Source organism: Pristis pectinata, chromosome 3 (assembly GCF_009764475.1).
Source record: "Pristis pectinata isolate sPriPec2 chromosome 3, sPriPec2.1.pri, whole genome shotgun sequence".
NCBI classification, from domain to species: domain Eukaryota; kingdom Metazoa; phylum Chordata; class Chondrichthyes; order Rhinopristiformes; family Pristidae; genus Pristis; species Pristis pectinata.
The window spans coordinates 22,968,608-22,991,499 of NC_067407.1; the positions used below are offsets into that span (position 1 = coordinate 22,968,608).

Consider the following 22,892-nt stretch of genomic DNA (forward strand, 5'->3'; position numbering starts at 1 on the left):
GTATATTTCATTGTCAAGATGGCAGTTACATGAGTTGATTAAAACAATCCTGTGCCTAATAATGTGGCCAAAACTTGGGAAAAAAATACTTTTTTTCAAGTCTTTATATACTACAATCAAGTAGTGCTCCATATGGAGGCAGTTTTCTTTGCTCCAAGCTGTCCTTCTGATGACTGTGTTTGGCAATTATATAAAATTGCATGTAAATAGTCCACAGAACAATGCTTCATGTTTTGGGCCGGACTATCATGTAACCTCTTAACTTTGATCTGAATTGAACCACAAATGGAATTTCTTTCCCCTCAAGTAGTACACAAAAGAATTTGTACTATCATAGTCCCACAAAAGTACACATCTACGAAGGAAAAGCTAGTATTCTGCTTCTTTTAAACCAGGTCAAAGTACAATTTCAGGATTCAAAACTTTTACACACAGGGGATATATTTTCTGAAAGGCTTTTGCTTGCAACTTAGCTTCTTTTTCATACACTAGATTTTTGTGGCTTAAGAATCTAAATTCACAATTCAGGCTCCAAGATCAGGGCTGTGTTTTGGCTTGACATTTACCCTTCTTCACAAAACAACCAATTTTTTAAAATCTCAATGCTGGACATGAGACCTGCTATTCATTAAAAAAAAGCTGCTTGCACAATACTTTCTAATTAAAGCAAATTTAAATGTCAGTAAAGCTGGTTGAGATGTTTCAAGGATGGTAAATACAAGTTCCTGCTTTCTTTGCAGTCAAAAGCACTATCTTCCATTAAAGAAAACTAGTGTCAAAAACAACTTGCATTTAAAGAGCACTTTTAACATAGAGGAAGAAAACCAGTTATAAAGGGTTACTTAAAAACTAAATTGGAGAATGGATTCTTAGAGGGTCTGAAAGGATTGAAAGGTAGTGAGAAGGAAGGATTTATGTTGGGACTTCTAATCAATAAGACCTAGAGTCAAAGACACAGTACAATAGAGGAATGGAGAAATTAAGAGGCCAGGGTTATCAAAGACAATAGTACAAAAATGACATTTCTAAACAGCATATTCATCTACAATGGAGCTAAAAGCCTCCAAAGCATTATCACAGGAATGTTAACAAAAATGGAATCACATGAGGGGGGAAAATCAGGGTAATGATCAAAAGTTTGGTTAAAGCTGGTTTCTAGGAATAACAGAGATGGAATTCCACAGTTTAGGGTTTGGAGGCTGAAGTCACAATAGCCAATAGTGGAAAATTAGATTTGGTTGACCAGGAGACAAGACATACCAAGAGTAGAGTGGCAGGGGGGCAGGGTTCACAAAGATGTAAAGTCAAAAAGGGATTTAAAAATAAAGTTGATCATTTTAAAATTAAGGATGATAGTTTGCATGGGCTTCAGTGTAAAGGAAGGAACAGCAGAGTTTTAGTTGACTTCAAGTTAATGGAGAGTGGACTGGAGTAAGCCATTCAATGCAATAGAATATCTAAGACTGAAGGCAATTAAGGGTATAGATAGGAGTTGCAGCAGATGAACTGAGGAAGGGCAGAGTTGGACCTAACTGTAAATGCAAATAGGTGGTCCATGTAAATGGTATGAATGTGTGGTAAGAAGCTCAGGACATGACTAAATATGTCAAGGTCATGAAATGTCTGGTTCATTTTCAGACAGCTGCCAGGGAGATGGATGGAATCAATAGCCAAGAATGAAGACAGTGATTTCAGTATTCCCAAATTTGGGTTGAAGGTATTCCTGCTTCTCCAGTGCCAAAAGTTGGACAAGCAGTCTGATAATTTTGGTGTTTTTTTGGGGGGGGGGGGGTGGTGGTGGTGTGGCTGTGGGTCAAGAGGTGGTGGTGAGCTGATATTTGGTGTCATCACTGCACATTGCAGGAAGCGACTGCTTTTTCAGACACTGTCTACGTGAGGTTAAACCTTAGACAAAAAAGGTAAAAGTGCACGAAGAAAAGTTTACCAAAGATAAATGCTAAGCATGTTCACAAAGCAAAATTTATTAAATTTATCTGGGTTCACACGTGCATCATTTTACTGACAGATTACTTGTTTTATAAAGTCTTTGCTGTTTGCCTGGAACTTTTCACATTAAAACCAGGATACAAAGTGGGACTGCATCTTTTAAAATCATTTTATTTTAAGTTACTTTCAGTATCTTTTTTTATTAAAAAAAGATCGACATTACAGCATACAAACATTCCCTGGGCAATACAGAATTTAACTGTAACACACATGGACAATGCACCATTGTTTGTTGAGCACTGGTGTTTAGGAATAAAGGACAAAGACTTACTGGTTGCACTTTTTGCTTGTTAGACTAAAGAACAAATTCATTTCTCCCTTGACCCTTCAGGTCATCATCCACAAAGAGCTATAGCCCTTTTAAGAGTCAGCTTCTTTATGGACCATGACCAATTAATCAGATATTGATCAAACATGCAATCTATATCAGATGGACTGGATTTTTGTTACTCTCTTCCTCCTCTTATGTTCAGAGTCCAAGGGGATATTCCACACAGGTTTTTAAAAAAAAAACTGTATGGATAAAGAGTTAAGCATTCTTCACAACACCAAACACATCTTTCACAGAATCAGGTCATTTCAGAGAGGCAGCCATGAAAGAGCGTACAATAGGAGGATTTAAAAAAAAAGTTTGTCACAAAGACCAACATTTCATTATTTATCTGTAAAATATTTTGAAGGCAAATATTCATAAACTTACATCACATCCATCCAAACATTTCAATGCCTAGTTTTATTTGAAACATCTTTTCAAATAAGATTTAACACCAATGGGGAACTGCATCTTAAATGACAAAACTGCTTTCATTGCAATGTTGGAAATCTAAAAGGATTTTTTTTGCATAACAATATGCCCTCAAATAGCAAATATAACCACAAGGAAGATCAATGGCACAGGAAAGTATACATGTCTTAAAATTCTAAATGTCAGAGGAATATGCCCCCCTTCTGACAAGACACTGCAACATACTTATTGCAGTCTTTTAAATGAAATGATTATTGGTTACAACTTTGTGTAAACAAAATTAGCATCATAGGCTTCCTAATACATTCAAAAAAATTAAGAAGTATTTTAAGTGGTCATTAAATCAAAACTATGATAAGCTTTCTCTTATTGTATTTGGGTTCAGTAGATACTGCTATTCGAGGCTGTCTGTAGGACCTGAAAAAAAAACCCTATTGCACTTAGCATAGCCCTTCATGAATCCTCCATTTTGTCCCTCTTGCGTCTGCCCTGATGGCATTCAAATTGTGATGGGTGACCATTTCAGCACTAAGTTGGCTGTTACACCAGGCACATCACCATTTGCCCTTCCCCACATGATTGTATTAAAAAAAAGACTTGGAAAAATGATTTAATTCCCATTTTGCTACAATAGGTTAAAATGCTGAATTATGGTCACCTTTAACTTCTTGAAGATGTTGACTAGCATCTAGGCACACTCACTGGTGAGAGAATGTTGCTTTTAGGTTACAGTATTACAATTGGAATCAGTGGTGTAACATAACCCTCAGTACTATTTACAGATTTCTATCAGAATAAGACTAAAGAATATACTTTAAAATTTAATTCAGAAACATAACTCAATGGTCCCACCTGTTTCTCAGATGTTACGTTATATGACATATATGGTATCACATTCAAATGCTGAGATGAGTGGGGTGATCCTGCAAGTCACAATACTGCCACAACATTAATTTTCCTCAGTTAGTTCATGCTTACCTTGCCGACAATGATAGCACAACAGTAATCATCAAGATTGTTTTGTTATGCGAAAATTTAAACTATTAACTGGAAGGCTAGAAATGAATATTTACAATACTGTGGTGTACTGCAGGGAGCCAAGGAAAGACTAGTCAGAATTAAAAATGGCATTTATGAATGATATGAAACTCACAGGAGGTTTTGTTTGCAGACTCCATGAAAAAGCAGAACTACTTAAAAGTTTAGTACTAAGGTTAAAAAGTTTCAACCATATTCTTTGAGCCATCTTCAGTTAACTGTAGAGGAGCTATACAGGGCTAAAAAGAGATATTTGATTGGTAAGGCACAGAAGGAATATTCTCCTTCTTAAAAAAGCGGTTTATGCAGAACTTGACAACTAAAACTAGCATGTCACTGCAAGATCCCCAAGACTTGATTCCAAGTCTGTCCTTTTATGCCCATTCGATCAGACTAGTACAAACAGAGGTGTTTTAATGGTGGATAGAAATAATGCTTTTGTTAGTTAGGATATTTAGTGTACCAACCCATTTGGATGATATATTAGCAGTATGATCCAGTTTTCTGCCCTGGATGTGAGTAGAACTGGAGATTCAGCTTTTAAAGTAAGGAAGATGTCAATCTCTGGTTATCCAATTTGTGGTCATATTTATTGAAGGATAGAGGCTTTGAACTGGAATGTGCCCTTTTAGAGAATGAAAGGGACTATTTTCAGTTGAGAACTAACATTGTGATGTTTATTCTTGAGCCAAAATTAGTCTGTTTTGGTGGTTCAAATAGTTTTACCAAAATTATTTTGATAATGTTTTACAGAAAGTTGATTGCCATTATATATTAGCTATTTAATAAAGTGAAAAGAAAACATTAAATTGGTTGATAAAAAATGCTGCAAATTACACTTGTAGAGTTTGTTTACTGGTTTTTTTTTTGAATTAAAAAAAAAGACATTAAAGCAGTGATGCTAATGCCTAAAGAGCCTGGGCCTTCAGGGTTAGGTTACTTGAAGCTAGACTACATTATTTAGTGCAGCTTCTCTATTGGTAAACTAACATGTGACTCAATCTGAAATTCAGCTTCTGCGGTCTGTGTATGGCAACCGGAGGTTGATTAAAAGCAGCAAGAATGAATAGGTGTCCTTCCATTAAGAGGGAAAAAGTAGCCTCTGTCATACTTGTTAATTCCCTAGTAGCTATCTCAAATGGCTAAAATATTGGGGAAGTGTGGTGGTAGGCAACCTCACTGTGCTTACAGGGATGAATCAAAGGGAAATAACAAAGGTTTCATGGGAAGCAGGAAAGAGGAAATTTCTCATGCAACTACCCAAAATCCATAACTGAGTACTTAGCCAAAAAATGCAATGCTCCCTGGAATAAGTAATCAAAGAGACTGAAACACCATCCACCAATAACCTTGATTCAAATCCAGCTCCAAAATGGATTAAACAAAAACCTCCATGGTGAACGAAAGACTATCACATGAATTTACTTTGGAAAAACTCTCAAAGCTAGTTCATAATGTGCATGTGCACGTCTTGCAGAACTGCTCAGAACCTAGTCAAAGCTGGCTTTAGGTTGTGAAGCTCACTCAGAAAGATCTATATAGAAAATAGAAATGCATACTGGTACTCTAAGGGATACTTTTCGGAGACTATGAACAAGACAGTTTCAAGCACAGCGGATGGATTTTAATTCCACCTCTGGACTCTGCTGATATGGCCATCCCTAAAGATGACAGATGGCAAAAATGAACAAAATCATTTCTCAGCAATAAGATTCCTCACTGATAAACACACACTTGCACACAAAAGTGTGTGGAATGAAATATTAGTAACTTTTAACTAATGCTAACCACTTCATTGCCCATGCCAAATTACAGCAGAACAAATCTTGTATCTACCCCACCAATGCCCTCATTTGAAGCCATACCATAAAACAACAAGGATTTTGGCTCTGGCGAGCATTTTTGCTCATTGGCATTAGGATTATTGAAGTAGATGTTGGCAATTTGCAACTGACACCATTGTACAGCTCCTCCAGGTATACTGCTAATGAATATTTCAAAAGACAACCAGGCTAGAACCTAACCAACCAGCACTCTCACTACCAGGTGGCTAATGTGCCAAAACTATTTTGAGATCCAGCAAAAATAATAAAAAGGCACTTGTGGCCATCCGTGCCTTTGGCTTGGTGGTCCATACTGGACATTGTCATCTGATGAAAGCCTGACCCCCAAGATGTGTTACTCTTGGTATACTGTGACTGTATAGTAAGGCAGAAGATCAAAGGCCTATTCATTAACATATGGCAACAAAAACCTTGCATACAAAAGGACAAATTAAAAAGTCTCCTGCACTTCCAAGCAATTCATAAACTGGCACAAAATGGAGGCTAATAAAGCAGTGGTGGGATACTGACACCAAGTGCGACTTGTGTGCATCCCACTCACCACACATTCACTCATTACACAATTCAGCCCACACAATCTCATTGGTTTCCAGTGATTCCCAGGAGGTAATTTACATTAATCTTACTGTAATATTCTATGATAGCCTTTCGGCAGATTCAGCCTGAAATACAGTAGCAAGAGCGATGCTGTAGTCAATCCACAAATATATCTTCAGATTTCCAATAAGTTTCAACTACACTGAAGAAAAAAAATGCTCTTAACCCTTACCTGCATAAACCTAAACGTAGGTCAGAATGTCTCCAGGATGCTGCATTTGTATTTTTGTTCATTCTACTACCTCCACCATTGTTTGCAATTAACATAAAGGTTCACATTGGTTGGGTGTTTAAATTAACCATAGCCTGCTTATAATCTAAAAATGAATTTGATTGCAAGTTAGCCAACAACATTTCTAGACAGAAGTGAATATTTTGATTAAAAGCTACTCAACATATATTTTAACAAAGCAAACTGCAACTTAAAAAAATGCACTTATTGAACATTGTACAAATATCTTAAAAACCTAACCAGGAAATAGTGCTTTACTATATGACCCATTCTGCATTTTCCATGGGCTATTGAAGGGATTAATGCACTGTATAATCTGAAGTTGTTTAGATAAAATATTGCTTAAGTAGCAACCCCAGTTCAGCTGCTCATTTCTGAATTCATTTCAGCAGACAAACACATTGCCCTAAATATAATTTCTCACAAATCCACTTGCATGAGGTTCACCTTAATGACTCTATACTGGCTAAAGATTACTGCCCTCGAAACAAAGTCAAATATTTCTAGTGTAGTTTTGTGCTCGTTGTTAGCTCAAATCAAAACTTGGTAGTGTGGGGATGATTAAAGATGTTAAAATATCCAGATACTCTGGCACTGCAATAGGAGGAGGAGATTTAAAATATAAACTGTTCAATCAAAGTTGACAAGAAACATGTCTCTTATGAATGACATGCAACAATTTAATTGCATTTTAAAAGATGAAAAACTGTGAATATGATTTAATATCTAATCTGCCAAATTTGAGACACAGGATTTTTTGAAAGTTAGTTGTATAAAGGTTTTCACACCACATTGATCTCTTATAAAAGACCTAGTTATAAATACAGAATTGCTTTAAAGTGGCTATTGAGTACGAATTAGGTGGGAACCTGTCAGTCTGATTTCAGTCCAAGTGGGACTGGGAATTCATTGTTCTTTTCAGAACCAATATCACAATACATTTTGATGACCCTTCCTATACAAGTTTATGAATTATCATAGCAAATCTAAATTTTTTCCAATATAAATAAATTTTATTTCCACTGGGGTTACTAACTTAAGAAACAACTTCTTCCCTGGTTGGAAACTGCTGAGAATCTCTGTCAAACCTTTATGGGTTAATGCATAGTAAATACAAGTTGATACTTCAACTCAACAAACAGAAGCCAAGGAAGAAATGGATAACTTCTCTCCAACTACAATGGGAAATGCTGATGTGCAAGGTCCATTATACAAAAAATGATTTAAGTTTCCTATGTTAATTTATCAATTCATGTCAAGCTTCTGCTGTAGTGATAATGTCAAAGACATTCCGGGGTTATACTATAAATGCTCCAATGACATTAGATAATTTGTCCCTCTTTTCCCTTCCCTTTTATTCAGAAAACCAAGTAACCATCACTGATAATTTGACCGTCTCACCACAAACTCAACTATGTAATGGACAAGTGCACAATACCAATAAGGTCGCTGGTTATATTAAAAGCTGATAGTAATTAGTCAATAAAACTTTAAATCATTAAGCCACAAATGATAACCCTTTTGTAAGAATGTGTTATAGGACATACTGCAAACCAGGATCCACCTGACGCAAGGGAGACTATATATTCTAATAAATAATACTCAGGTACAGTGCAAGAGCTTGAGCTGTGTTCTACATCTCTATATGGTTGCATGTGCCAGTAATTCCTTACCACGTAAGATCATCTTATCTGTGCCACAGAAAGATTCAAAGGATTTTCCAGAGAGGAGGAAGAAAGTTTCGGGCAGTTTAGTCTGCAGCATTATGTGGGACCAAGTCATCTGCTTAATTAGCTGCAGATGTTATGTAAAAAAGGAGAAATATAAATTCTTTTAAGAACCTCTGAAATGAAATCACTGAATCTGTCAGGACCCTGTCATGGTTACAAACTGCTTGATGTCATGAATATTGTCTAACCCAGTGATAAGTGATTCTTATACATCCCATGAGCTGCATGTAGGTGCATTCTTCTCCCATCATTTACTGGGTTGGTAGCGTCAGAAACTGCAAAACAACATGCACGAATTTACTAGTGTAGGTGAATTTGCCAAGTAAATATTACACACTTGCCCATTACATATTCTATTTCTATAATAAAAGGTGTCAAAATGTGATTCTAAAACAAATTAAGGCCATCTTAAAAACAGAAGCAATGCAAATTTATGGTGCGATCAAAATAATGGTGACTTACGTCATTGTAATGAAACATAGTTAATATCTCACCAACTAAAATTCTAACATCTATTGCATAAATGACCATAAAGATTAGACTTTGAGCTCCTCAAAGCAAAATATACATTGTTAACATCAATCTCATTGGAAAATGGCAGCTGGTCATATGAATTTAAAAAACAAAATGTGTGTTGCCTTTATTAAAGGATTAATCTAATATTTAATAACATTCCAGGCCGCAGTTAAAAAAGGTAACACAATAGATGCACTCATGTACAGAGTACATTCTTGTTAACCAAGATTCCTCTTTGCAAAAGCACCTGGAACCTATTAAATATTCTAACAAACAATTATTGTAACCTAATGTGAACAGATTTACCAGATGCTGTATTATACAAATAAAATTAAATCTATATAACGCAGTACCACAAAGGATTTTGTTACTCCAAACTCTGGGGACTATTATACACAAATTAACAAGCTCTTCTTTCACCAAGATTGTATGAAAATCTTAATCAAATCCTCCGCAGTTACTACTGAAAGCATTAGATAAAAACTTCCTTTTTTGAATATTCACAAGCACAATCAAATTATCCTTTTCCATACAAAATCTTCAAAGAACAAGAGAGACTTGCATTAAGTCTTGAGCTTTAACTCTTGGCAAAGTTCGCTTCATAACAGTGCCTGCTATCTGCAACCTGGGAGTCTGTGCACCTTCCCCCGATCGAATGGTGCCCAAAGCCATCTGATATGGTGCCAAGTCATTCAGCACTAATAAAGTTAATTGACACCAAGCATTGTCCAAAGGAATTTCCAGTCTTCTTTACGAATCCATATCATCAAGATCACTTTTAGATTCACCAATCATCATTGGTGATTCTGAGCCCTAATTTTGAAATAAAAACAGAAGTGTTACAGGACAGATCCCATTAGGGTCAACAATCACAATATCTTAAAGATAACATTGCTTTTATGTCAAAAGGGGATGATGGAAAGAGATTTAGAATGGCTGTCATAGCTTCTGGAATTTGTTCCAATACTCACTATCTTTTGAGAAAAAAGAATAAAACATCAAAAACCTACAGCAAATGTGTTATCTGAAACAGAAATACATGTTAATGGTATTCTGAGTAAAGGCTTGGCCCAGGATATTAACCTCTTTTGCAGGTGTTCTTAGAAGATCCCATGCAATGAATTTTGTACTCTAAGGGGACCGTCTTTAGTAATGGCTAAATTCTACAATAAAGAATGATGAAGATAGTTCATTTTTCTTTTGAAACCTATTAATACAGGTAGCTCCGCAGAATACAATTGTAAAATCTTCAAAAAAGCCATCAACAGGTAAGCTTTAACCTTAATTGCTATTGTAGCAATATCTCCTGAGAAGGACTGAATTAGTGTAGTCATCACATCAAGTGCCCATGAACTTGTGGGTGGAGCTTTGATGCCGAGTAGAATGAAACTGCAATGTATTCACTAATTTATATTAAAATGACAGTATTGTTAGAACAGGAATATGTTTCCATTTTAATAGAACCATTACTTATCAGATGTTGTACTTTAGAATTTGAAAACTGTTGATTCAAATTAATTACATGGACAAGTTCATGAGTTGTAAAATACTTAGAAATATTTAAGTTTGTTTTCAATATTTGTATTTTTACTATTCGACATATTATAAATTGACTTTAGTTATCTGACATTTCACTTATAATATTTTGTAGCTGTTTTCCTAAAATTTATGTTTAATCATTAAGGAATTCACCTTACCTGTCGAAGAGTTCTATCTCCATTCTCTGCAGCTGGGCTGCCTTCTGAACCATTACTGCTCCCAGATTGTTCCTTTTCATTCAAAAGGGCTGTAGCATAGGCTAATGTATCCTGTAGCAAAATAAATTATGATCTCTTAAGGAATTATTTTTTGTGACATTTAAATCTAGGCCATCTTACAGTCAAGAAAAATTCAAGTTAAGATTGAATTTTAATCTGAAGAAAAGACTTGTATTTATATAGCACCTTTCACAACCTCAGGACAACCAGTGTCTTTTTATAACTGAAGAAATACCTTTTGAAGCACAAAAACTGCTGTAATGTTGGAAAACTGAACACAGAACAGTACATCATAGGAACAGGTCTGTCGGCCCACAATGTCTGTGCCAAACACGATGCCAAATTAAACTAAATCTCTTCTGCCTGCACATGATCCACATCCCTCCATTCCCTGCATATTCATGTGTCTATCTAACAGCCTCTTAAATGCCACTATTGTGTCTGCTTTCACCACTACTCCTAGCAGCCTGTTTCAGGCACCCACCAGTCTGTGTGAAAAATTACCTCACACATCTCCTTTAAACATTCCCCCTCTCACCTAACATACATATCCTCTAGTACTTGACATTCTTACCCTAGGGAAAAGATTCTGACCATCGTCCCTATCTATGCCTCGAATAATTTCATAAACCATGAGATACAGAGCAACAATGGATGAGGGAGACTTGAATGCTGAGTAGTAGGAATCGAGTTCCTGTCCCAGTTTCATTCATATAATCAAGAAAGGCAGAGTGAGAAAAGTAATTCTGGACCATTCCCTGCAGCTTAATTCCAGCTGTTCTGAAGCCTCAGCAGATAACCAGCTTTCTCAAATGGAGAGAGAGCAAGCTCAGAACATTGCAAAAGGGTAAAAGAAAACCAAAATAATATATTTAAAGCTTGGTTTGGAAATAGTGTAGTTAATTCTAAGAATTCTAATTCTGTTCCAGCAATTCAGCACCTGAAATTGTAGTGTAGGGCTAAGGGAATGCAACGTCATTAGGCTGAAGTGGTAAGTCAAGGCACTAAAAACAAAAACAGAAAATAACGGGGATACTCATCTGATCAGGCATCATCTGTGGAGAGAGAAGCAAAAGTTAATGTTTCAGGTCAATGATGACCCTTCATCAGAACTGGAAGTAGGAAAACAAAAGTGTTTTAAGTTACAGAAGACCAGGTAACAACAGGGAATGGCTGTGATAGCAGAGATCAAGGTTATTTAGGTAACACAACTGCTTTCAGTGCTGAGGGGAATCAATGTTAATCATTGCGGATCTGTCTAGGGGAGTGAACAAAGGAGGATGAATGATAGAGAAAAAAAATATCAGCTTGCTTGAAGTCCGAGATGCAGAGCACAGCAGTTGCTGGAAATCAATCTGCTGGAAATCTACATCAATGGTGCTGAGGTCAAGAGGGTTGAGAGCTTCAAGTTCCTGGGAGCGAACATCAACAGTCTGTCCTGCTCAAATCACGTAGATGCCACGGCCAAGAAAGCTCACCAGCGCCTCTACTTCCTCAGGAGGCTAAAGAAATTTGGTTTGTCCCCTTTGACTCTCACCAACTTTTACCGATGCACCATAGAAAGCATCCTATCTGGATGTATCATGGCTTGGTACGGCAACTGCTCTGCCCAGGACCGCAAGAAGCTGCAGAGGGTTGTGGACACAGCCCAGCGCATCATGGACACCAGCCTCCCCTCCTTGGACTCTGTCTTTACCTCTTGTTGTCTTGGTGAAGCAGCCAACATAATCAAAGACCCCACCCATCCAGGACATTCTCTCTTCTCTCCTCTTCCATCAGCTAGGAGATACAGGAGCCTGAGGGCACGTACCACCAGACTTAAGGACAGCTTCTATCCCACTGTGATAAGACTATTGAATGGTGCCCTTATACAATGAGATGGACTATGACTTCACGATATACCTTGTTGTGACCTTGCATCTTATTGCACTGCACTTTCTCTGTAGCTGTGACACTTTACTCTGTACCGTTATTGTTCTTACCTGTACTACCTCAATGCACTCTCTACTAACTCAATGAACTGCACTGTGTAATGAACTGACCTGTATGATCGGTATGCAAGCCAAGTTTTTCCACTGTACCTCGGCACAAGTGACAATAATAAACCAATACCAATAAAAAGCAAGGCTGTAAATACTCAAAATACTCAGATCAGGTAGTATTACCTTGGTTCTGGGTTCAGTTGTTAAAGAATTCAATTCTAATTTGATTTGTGATATCCTACACCCCACCTAATACTTCCAAGTCAAAGGAAGAAAGATTATTCAAATCTGGGCTTATCAGAGAACCATCAATTCTCATTTTGATTGTACGGAACAGCCGAATAAACTGTTGCTTTTTCTTTGCCTGCCATTGTTTCAATAAAGTGAATGAGAAAGCTGACATACCTGTGCTGAAATTGTGCGCTGAAATGTCTTTGCAGTTGAGGTTTCATTCGATATGTTGCTCTGCGGTGCCCAATAATGTTCAGACATCTAAGCAGAGAGAAAGAAATGGGAAAAAAACTATAAGGTACAAACTTATATCAGTCTCCTGGTATAAGAATAAGCTTTCAAGAATTTCTTCAATATTTCAAGATGCTCCAGAAGCAACCCAGTTAAAAATTTCAGAAACTTATCAGATATTAGGCCAGTTTTAAAAGAGCCTGTCACTCTCTGATCTCTCCTGAAGGTCTGCATTTTGACAAGAGCACTTTAAAGGTTTGGAAAAAGTGTTTAAAAACATAAGAAATACAAAGAGCAGCTCATTCTACTTCCAGTACCTTGCTGTCATTCAGTAAGATCTCAGCACCACTTTCTTGCACTAACTCCACATCCCTCAATCAATCGACATTCCAAAATCTGTCAAAATGTGTCTTGAATGTACTCAGTGACCGAGCCTCCAGAGCCCTCTTAGGTGTAGAATTCCAAAGATTCACTACCTTCTAACTGAAGAAACTTCTCACATCAGTCCTGAATAGCCAAACATTTATTTTAGGACTGTGACCCCTGATTCCAGATTCCAAGAGAATCCCATCCTTACATCCTGTCATGTTCCAAAGGACCCACTTTAACTTACTTAATATTTCTCTTTACATATCAATGTGAGGCTTTAACAGTGTGCGTTGTTTCCCTTAGAGTATTGTTTTTTTTTACTTTTTCTTCTTCTGAGTGCCTTGGCCCTCTTCTGTTGCATTCTGATATTTTCCCAGTCCTCAGACATACTGCTTTTTTTGAGCAACATTACATCTTTTCTTTGATCCAATGCTATCTTTTGGATTGTCATGGCAGGACCATTTTTTCTGTTGGACTTTGTTTTAAACTTAAAAAGGAATATATGACATGTCAAATTATGTATTAACTCTTTAACTGTTAGATATTTGTTTATTGTCATAACTTGGTAAATTGTTTTCTAATCTACAATGGTCAACCTGTCATGCCTTCGTAGTTTGCTTTTAGATTCTAGACCCTGGTTTTAGATTGAACTAAGTTACTTACAATTATATAAAACTAATTATATGATCCCTAAAGGTCCCTCACCTACAAGATAATTAACCTTCTCATTACAGAACACTAAATCCCTCATTGAATCTAAGAAACCTCAATGAATTAATCTGAAGAGTCTCTGACCTGAAACCTTAACATTTTTTCCCCCCACAGATACTACTTAACCTGCTGAATTCCAGCATTGTTTTTATTCCATGAATTTGTCCTGCGTACCACTGCTAGTAATTTGGTTGGCTTTTCTACATGTAGGTTAAAGTAACCCATGATTATTGGATTACCAGAGCCAGAGATGGGTGCCCTTTGTGGGTGACTCACCTCCTGACACCCTTAAGCCTTTCCACCATCTCTAAAAGCACACATAAGGAGTGTGATGGAATACTCCCTCTTCGCTGCATAAGTGCAGTATCAACAACACTGAAGACACTTGACACCATCTCGGATAATTTAGATCAGTTGATTTGCACCTCAACAACATCCCTAAACATTCATCTGCTCCACTACTGGTGCACAGTGGCTGCAATTTGCACTATCAGCAAAATGCAGTGCAATTACCCGACCACAGCACCGCCCAAACCTGCAACCTCTCACAACATAGGAAAAGGACAGCAGGTGCACGAGAACACCACCACTGCAGGTTCCCCTCTTATTCACACACCACTATGTCCTTGAAATATGTTGCATGTCCTGCACTGTCACTGGTCTAAATTCTGGAACACCCTGGCCAATGGCACAGTAGGAGTACTTTCACCAGAAGGACTACAGAGATTCAAGGCAAAGGATGACCATTACCTTCACAAAGGCAACTAATAATGGTCTAGCCGGTGATGCCCAGATCCCAAAAATACTTTAAAAAAAACACATCCCATTCCGATTTATACTATGGCCTATAATACTATTACTGTTTGGGAGCGTAGATACAACTAACAATGATTTCTGATCCTTACTGTTTCTTAGCCACCAAACTATTTTATTCCTTGATTTCCCTAACTAAGATCCTTTCTCTCCTGTCCATTTATCCCATTCCTTATTATCAAGGCAACCGTCCATCTCTTTTAAGAGCCATAAATTAAGAGTTTGTATATTCAAAGACAGTTATGTGTAGTCAAGGATGGTTTATGCAATTTGTTTCAGAATACTGATTTTTAGAAATGCTGTAACAGGATACAGTTGATCTCATGAAAGGTAGTAAAAGCACTTACCTTTTTCTGTAACCACTGCACAGCCCAGCTCCAGTGATGGGGATGTTCACGAAAGTAATCCTTTGCAGCTGAGCATCTATTAAATGAGGAAGTGAACTCACTTATTTTGGAATGAGGAAAAGAATAGAAGCAAAATTGAAAGAAAACCAAAATCTGGTTAGCCTAGCAAGGTGGCACATGCTACTCTCAAAATCCTAAGTTTAAAGCAGAAAGACGGTTTAAGATGAATTCCAGAGATGAGATGAGAGTGACTGCCCTTGACATGAAGGTAGCATTTAGCTAAGTGAGGTATTGATGAACCTTCGTGAAAGTGAAGTCAATTAGTATCATGGGAATAATTGTCCAATGGTCGAAAATGAATCAGTCCATGACTGTAGGCGACAAGACCTAGACAATATTCAGGCACAGGTTGATAAGTAGGAAATAAAAACACACATCTCATGAGTGCCCGGCAACAATTATCTCCATGGAAAGCTGCATAAAACAAGCCATCACTTAGTATGTATGCGAATCTGGACCAGAGGAGGAAGAATGTGGTACAACAAGTATGATGTTTAAACAAAAGCGAACTGTTTGCCCATTGTGCTGACCAATTAAGCTATTAATTGCTGTTCTGCATGAACTGGAAGGATCTTACACTGGTGACAAAGTTGTGCTAGTTCCTGGGTCTACTCACTATTTAATGCTTGGTGAAATACATCAATGCTTGGTCACACTATATCTTGATTGTAAGGTTCTCATCCTTTTTCTCAAATATCTCATGGGTTTGCCCCTCCCCATTTCTCATATCCTTGAGGCCTAGAAACTCTGAAATCTAAGTGTTCTTTCACATCTAGGACAATAATATGCTCCAAATGTAATTACTCCGTCATGGTAGCCATGCCTCCAGCTATCATAGTCCTGGATTTTGAAAACCTATCCTTTCTGGCTCTGTTTACGAAACAAGGCCTTTGGTCACCACCCTAATATTGTCATCTTTGTTTCAATGATAAGTTTTATTTGAAAATGCTCATGAAACATCTTGATGCATTCTGCCATGTTAAAGATGTGGTACGGAAATACAATATTCCCCAGAGCTGGATTTTCCTAATTTGAATAAACACTTCCACTCAGTAGTTGAGTCAACACAAATTTACTTGATCCAAGTTCATGGGATGGAACCAGTGAATGAAGCCAAGTTTCTGAACTCCAAATATAAAAGCTGAAGATAATGGGAACATTCAGCAGGTCAGACAGGATGTAGTGAGAGAAAAATTCGGGTTAATTAGCCTGAAATATCAACTCCACTTTCTTTTATCATTAAATGTTACCTGTTCATCTGGCAGGGAGAATCCAATGAGAAAGCTGAATGCTTCCACCATATTTTATTTCAGATTTCTAGTAACTACAACATCTTATATTTGTTTCTGAATTGTTCCTAGGTCAATTACACTCTACTTCATACCATGTTCTCAGTTTCCTTTTCAGAACAATCCAGATGTAAGACCTGAAAATGCACACAATACTACTTCCATTTTGCTGATGGCAAACTATGCCAAGGTGTGTTTTAAATCACACTAATATAGAATGGCTACTAAAAAGGACATAATCAGAGCCCCAAGGCTCAATGCCTTGATTGTGCATTTTACAATGTTGTACTGAGCCCAGACTCAGTACAACATTGAATGAAGTGTAATGAAAATTTATATTTATAACCCATTAAACCTGCATTGAAGTGAGGCACAGCATATTTAGACATTGAAAATCAAAGAATTTGCAAATGCTGAAATCTAAAATAAAAACAGAAAATGCTTGAAATACTCAGCAGGTTAGTCTACATCTATGGGAAGAGAAACAAAGTTAACATTTCAGGTCGAAAATCCTTCCTCAGAACTCAATTTAGAACTTGTCATAGGGAAACTCAAGTTTTCATCTGACTTGTACATATGCCATAAAAATCTAATCAAGAAACAGAAAAAACATTCCCAGTCTCAGTAACTTTTAGAACCATCAAGTTACAGTAATGAAATACAAAAACAACCATCCTTTCTGTTGTACTTGGAACTCTAGTCAGCCATTAAGAGACATCTCAACCAAGCACAATTGGAGGATAGTTACAAGTGAACACGAGGAAAGCACCTGGCCCAGATGGTGTCCCGGGCAGTATCACGGCTTGGTACGGCAACTGCTCTGTCCAGGACCGCAAGAAACTGCACAGAGATGTGGACACAGCCCAGCGCATCACGGATACCAGCCTCACCTCCTTGGACTGTCTTTACCTCTCATTGTCTTGGTGAAGCAGCCAGCATAATCAAAGACCCCACCCACCCAGGACATTCTCTCTTCTCTCCTCTTCCATCGGGTAGAAGACACAGGTGCATGAGGGCACGTACCACCAGACTTAAGGACAGCTTCTACCCTACTGTGATAAGACTATTGAACAGTTCCTTTATACAATGAGCTGGACTATGACCTCATGATCTACCTTGTTGTGACCTTGCACCTTATTGCACTGCACTTTCTCTGTAGCTGTGACACTTTACTCTGTACTGTTACTGTTTTTACCTGTACTACATCAATGCACTCTGTACTGACTCAATGTAACTGCACTGTGTAATGAATTGACCTGTACGATTGGTTTGTAAGACAAGCTTTTCACTGTACCTCGGTACAAGTGGCAATAATAAACCAATACATACGAGTGTTATAGCATGGCTTGTTGTGTGGGCAAAAATTTCTTTGGATGGAATGTTTGTTGGAATATTGAGACTTGAACAGGATGTTGTTAGACATGTAAATTACCCTCAACTCTGTATTATTCCTGACTACAAATCCTAAACTATCGCCCTCCTTACATTTATACACCTTCACCAAGTATGGTGAAGTTTCTGATCAACACTTAAAAAGCTAAAATTGTCCAAAGTGAACTTCCTTGGACATTTAAAAATTTTTTATAATAAATGCAAGCTGTTCATAAAGGAACCAGCAAAAGCCATGTTCATATTTGTAAATCAGTTTTAAGTTCAAGTACTTACTTCTGAGCTAATAGTACCAGAAATTTGATACACTGATAGCAGCGGCTGCTGTCAACATTGTTACTCTGGTGCATCAGGGCTGCAGAGTGGAGAGAGAACAATAACGATTTAACAAGTTAGTAGTGGCAGAACAAGCTGCTAGAGACAAGACCATACGAAAGATTTTCCAATATTGTTAAGCTAGATACCAAGCTGTGTGCACAACTAGTGTTGCATACACAAATACATGAACACTACTGACAAAATTACAATACTGGTGGAAGGAGACGGCTATTGAAAAGAATGAGGTACATGCATACAACCAAGCACTATTCAGTTATCTGAAAAGTATTCAAAACCATTTATTCAGTAAATATGGTGTAATTCACATTTGGAAAATAGAGGTCAAATCCAAGATACAATGGCATGCAAAAGTTTGGGCACCCCTGGTCAAAATTTCTGTTACTGTGAATAGTTGAGAAGAAGATGAACTGATCTCCAAAAGTCAAAAAGTTAAAGATGAAACATTCTTTTCAACTTTTTAAGCAAGATTAGTGTATTATCTTTGTTTTGTACAATTTTAGAGTGAAAAAAAAGAGCACAATGCAAAAGTTTGGGCACCCCAAGAGATTCGAGCTCTCACATAACTTTTACCAAGGTCTCAGACCTTCATTAGCTTAGAACCATACAGCATAAAACAGGCCCTTTGGCCCACTATGTTGTGCCGTCCATCAAACCACCCTCACACTATCTAACCCTTTCCTTCCGCATATCCCTCTATCTCACATTCCTCCACATGCCTATCCAACAAACTCTTGAACCTGTCCAATGTGTCTGCCTCCACCACCACCCCAGGCAGTGCATTCCATGCACCAACCACTCCCTGGGTGAAAAACCTCCCCCTGACATCTCCCCTGAACCTCCCACCCATAACCTTAAAGCCATGCCCTCTCGTCTCGAGCACTGGTGCCCTGGGAAGGAGGCGCTGACTGTCTATTCCTCTCAATATTTTATATACCTCTATCATGTCTCCTCTCATCCTCCTCCTTTCCAGTGAATAAAGCCCTAGCACCTTAAGCCTCTCCTCATATTCCATACATCCTAATCCAGGCAGCATCCTGGTAAATCTCCTCTGCACCCTCTCCAACGCCTCCACTTCTTTCCTATAATGCGGTGACCAGAACTGAACACAGTACTCTAAGTGTGGTCTAACTAGAGTTTCGTAAAGCTGCATCATCACTTCGTGGCTCTTAACCTCAATCCCACGACTTAAGAAAGCTAACATCCCATAGGCCTTCTTAACTGCTCTATCCACCTGTGAGGCAACTTTCAGTGAACTGTGAATATGAACCCCCAGATCCCTCTGCTCCTCTACACTGCCAAGTACCTTGCCATTTGCCCTGTACTCTGCCCTGGAGTTTGTCCTTCCAAAGTGTACCACCTCACACTTCTCTGGATTGAACTCCATCTGCCACTTGTCAGACCAGCTCTGCATCCTATCAATATCCCTCTGTAAGCTCCGATAGCCCTCCACACTATCCACAACACTGCCGATCTTAGTGTCATCCACAAACTTACTAACCCAGCCTTCCACCCCCTCATCTAAGTCATCTATAAATATCACAAAAAGTAGAGGTCCCAGAACCGATCCCCGTGGGACACCACTAGTCATTGCCCTCCAATCCAAGGGCACTCCCTCCACTACAACCCTCTGCTTTCTACAGGCAAGCCAATTCCTAATCCACACAGCCAAGCTTCCCTGGGTCCCTTGGCCTCCGACCTTCTGAAGAAGCCTACCATGAGGAACCTTATCAAACGCCTTACTAAAATCCATATAGACCACATCCACTGCACTACCCTCATCAATCTTCCTCGTCACCTCCTCAAAGAATCCTATCAGGCTTGTGAGGCAAAACCTTCCCTTCACAAAGCCATGCTGGCTGTCCCTAATCAGTCCATGATTCTCTAGGTGTTCATAGACCCTATCTCTTAGAATCCTTTCTAACAGCTTACCCACCACAGACATGAGACTCACCGGTCTGTAATTCCCTGGACTATCCCTACTACCTTTTTTGAACAAGGGGACAACATTCGCTACCAATCCTCCAGCACCATCCCCGTGGACAACGAGGACTCAAAGATCCTTACCAGCGGTTCAACAATCTCCTCCCTCACCTCTCGAAGCAGCCTGGGGAAAATCCCATCAAGCCCCGGAGATTTATCTGTCTTGTTAGGGCTATGGCTTGTTTACAGTCATCCTTAGGAAAGGCCAGGTGATGCAAATTTCAAAGCTTTATAAATACCCTGACTCCTCAAACCTTGTCTCAACAATCAGCAGCCATGGGCTCCTCTAAGCAGCTGCCTAGCACTCTGAAAATTAAAATAAATGATGCCCACAAAGCAGGAGAAGGCTATAAGAAGATAGCAAAGCGTTTTCAGGTAGCAGTTTCTTCAGTTCGTAATGTAATTAAGAAATGACAGTTAACAGGAACGGTGGAGGTCAAGTTGAGGTCAGGAAGACCAAGAAAACCTTCCGAGAGAACTGCTCGTAGGATTGCTAGAAAGGCAAATCAAAACCCCCGTTTGACTGCAAAAGACCTTCAGGAAGATTTAGCAGACTCTGGAGTGGTGGTGCACTGTTCTACTGTGCAGCGACACCTGCACAAATATGACCTTCATGCAATAGTCATCAGAAGAAAACCTTTCCTGCGTCACCACCACAAAATTCAGCGTCAGAAGTTTGCAAAGGAACATCTAAACAAGCCTGATGCATTTTGGAAACAAGTCCTGTGGACTGATGAAGTTAAAATAGAACTTCTTGGCTGCAATGAGCAAAGGTATGTTTGGAGAAAAAAGGGTACAGAATTTCATGAAAAGAACACCTCTCCAACTGTTAAGCACGGGGGTGGATCGATCATGCTTTGGGCTTGTGTTGCAGCCAGTGGCACGGGGAACATTTCACTGGTAGAAGGAAGAATGAATTCAATTAAATAGCAGCAAATTCTGGAAGCAAACATCACACAGTCTGTAAAACAAAAAGCTGAAGATGAAGAGGATGGCTTCTACAACACAATAACAATCCTAAACACACCTCAAAATCCACAGTGGACTACCTCAAGAGGCAAAAGCTGAAGGTTTTGCCATGGCCCTCACAGTCCCCCGACCTAAACATCATCGAAAATCTGTGGATAGACCTCAAAAGAGCAGGGCATGCAAGACAGCCCAAGAATCTCACAGAACTAGAAGGCTTTTGCAAGGAAGAATGGGTGAAAATCCCTCAAACAAGAATTGAAATGCTGTCTACAGAAAGCATTTACAAGCTGTGATACTTGCCAAAGGGGGTGTTACTAAGTACTGACCATGCAGGGTGCCTAAACTTTTGCTTCGGGCCCTTTTTCTTTTTTGTTATTTTGAAACTGTAAAAGATGGAAATAAAAAAGTAATCTTGCTTAAAATATTAAAGAAATGTATCATCTTTAACTTTATGCCTTTTGGAAGTCAGGTCATCTTTTCCTCGCTTCGCTATTCACAGTAACAAATTTCGACCAGGGGTTCCCAAACTTTTGCATGCCACTGTATGTACTGAATTAGCTTATCACAGCTGGACTTGAAAGAATATAACTGGTCAGGCTTCTCTGGGAAAAGGACAAGTGGAAAACATTAGTCTTCTGGTAGTTCTTTTAAGAAGCACATGCTTAGATGTCAAGCATACAACTAGATAATCTGCCAACACACACTACACCAACTGAAGATAGAAACAATATCTACAACTGTGATCAGGGTGCATTACATTTCTCCCTTTTCTCTGTAGCTTCTGACTACAATAGCCAGACTGTGCTCTTCAATCAGCAGTCAAGTACAGAACCAGCTGACATCAATATGTGGGTCAGCACATTCATGACTTCCATGCTGGCTGGCGCATCCAGACTTCCAGGTCACTGCTCAACTCAGCACCAAGTTCAAGGAAGAAGCTCATGTGTTGAACCAAGGAATCTGATATTCGGCGTATTTGGCTCCTCAGCTTTATGGAAGCCATAGATGGAGTATCTAACACAATCCCATTCATCTGAATGGGGTTAGCTGCCTAGATGGAAAAGGTAAGTGGTTTTTCTTTTAAATTAATAGAAAATATTAATATTCATCAGTTAAATGTGGTTTTAGATAAGTCTAATTTTATTTAAATCTTTGACCGTGTTGATTATCAGCTGTCAAAAGGCCATCAGGGAATTCTGGGGTTCAGGCCCCATCACTGGCTACCCAAGGCCTCAGCACCACTCACAGAAAGCTCTGCTCCGAGACACAGTTGCAGCAGTAAACCTGATTAATTGGACCAGTGCCCAATGTGGTCCTCCGATATTCCTCTGCAGCTGCTTGTTTTCAGCTTTAACTATCCAAATATAGCCATAACACTTCTGGCAGTGGGCTTCTTTTCCCATCCGTTTAGCACTGGACTCCTTCCTTTTCATCAGACAACATTTGACTCCATCCATTGGCTCTATGCCATCAAACTGTTTACCTGGCATCCAGTCCTGGAAAAGCTGTAATTTCTTTCCTCTATTTAAACAAAGGGAAGATGGGAACCTGTTACCCTGGCCTCCAATACAAATTCTGTCAACAGCATTATTTGTTCCCCGGTCATAATCTCAGGTGGCATCAATTGGTTTACGTTTGGCATCCAATTCAATTTGGATTAAATTGCTGACCCTACAAAGTCTTTCACCTCCAAAAATGTCCCTCCTACTGCCCACA

The 22,892-nt window shown here is 38.7% G+C and overlaps 1 protein-coding gene across 3 annotated transcripts in view; it reads right to left on the reverse strand.

Annotated features, from left to right (window-relative positions):
• Positions 1 to 1,879: 1,879 nt before the first annotated feature.
• usp24 (ubiquitin specific peptidase 24) overlaps positions 1,880 to 22,892 on the reverse strand; it is a 169,807-nt gene continuing 148,794 nt past the window's right edge. For all 3 annotated transcript variants that reach the window (XM_052010648.1, XM_052010647.1, XM_052010646.1), the window contains exons 63-67: positions 18,165 to 18,243; positions 15,151 to 15,226; positions 12,854 to 12,940; positions 10,407 to 10,517; positions 1,880 to 9,522 (exon numbers count right to left, since the gene is read on the reverse strand). In XM_052010648.1, the coding sequence (XP_051866608.1) occupies positions 9,460 to 9,522; positions 10,407 to 10,517; positions 12,854 to 12,940; positions 15,151 to 15,226; positions 18,165 to 18,243 (416 nt within the window). In that variant the 3' untranslated portion in view covers positions 1,880 to 9,459. The remainder of the gene's footprint in view (positions 9,523 to 10,406; positions 10,518 to 12,853; positions 12,941 to 15,150; positions 15,227 to 18,164; positions 18,244 to 22,892) is intronic.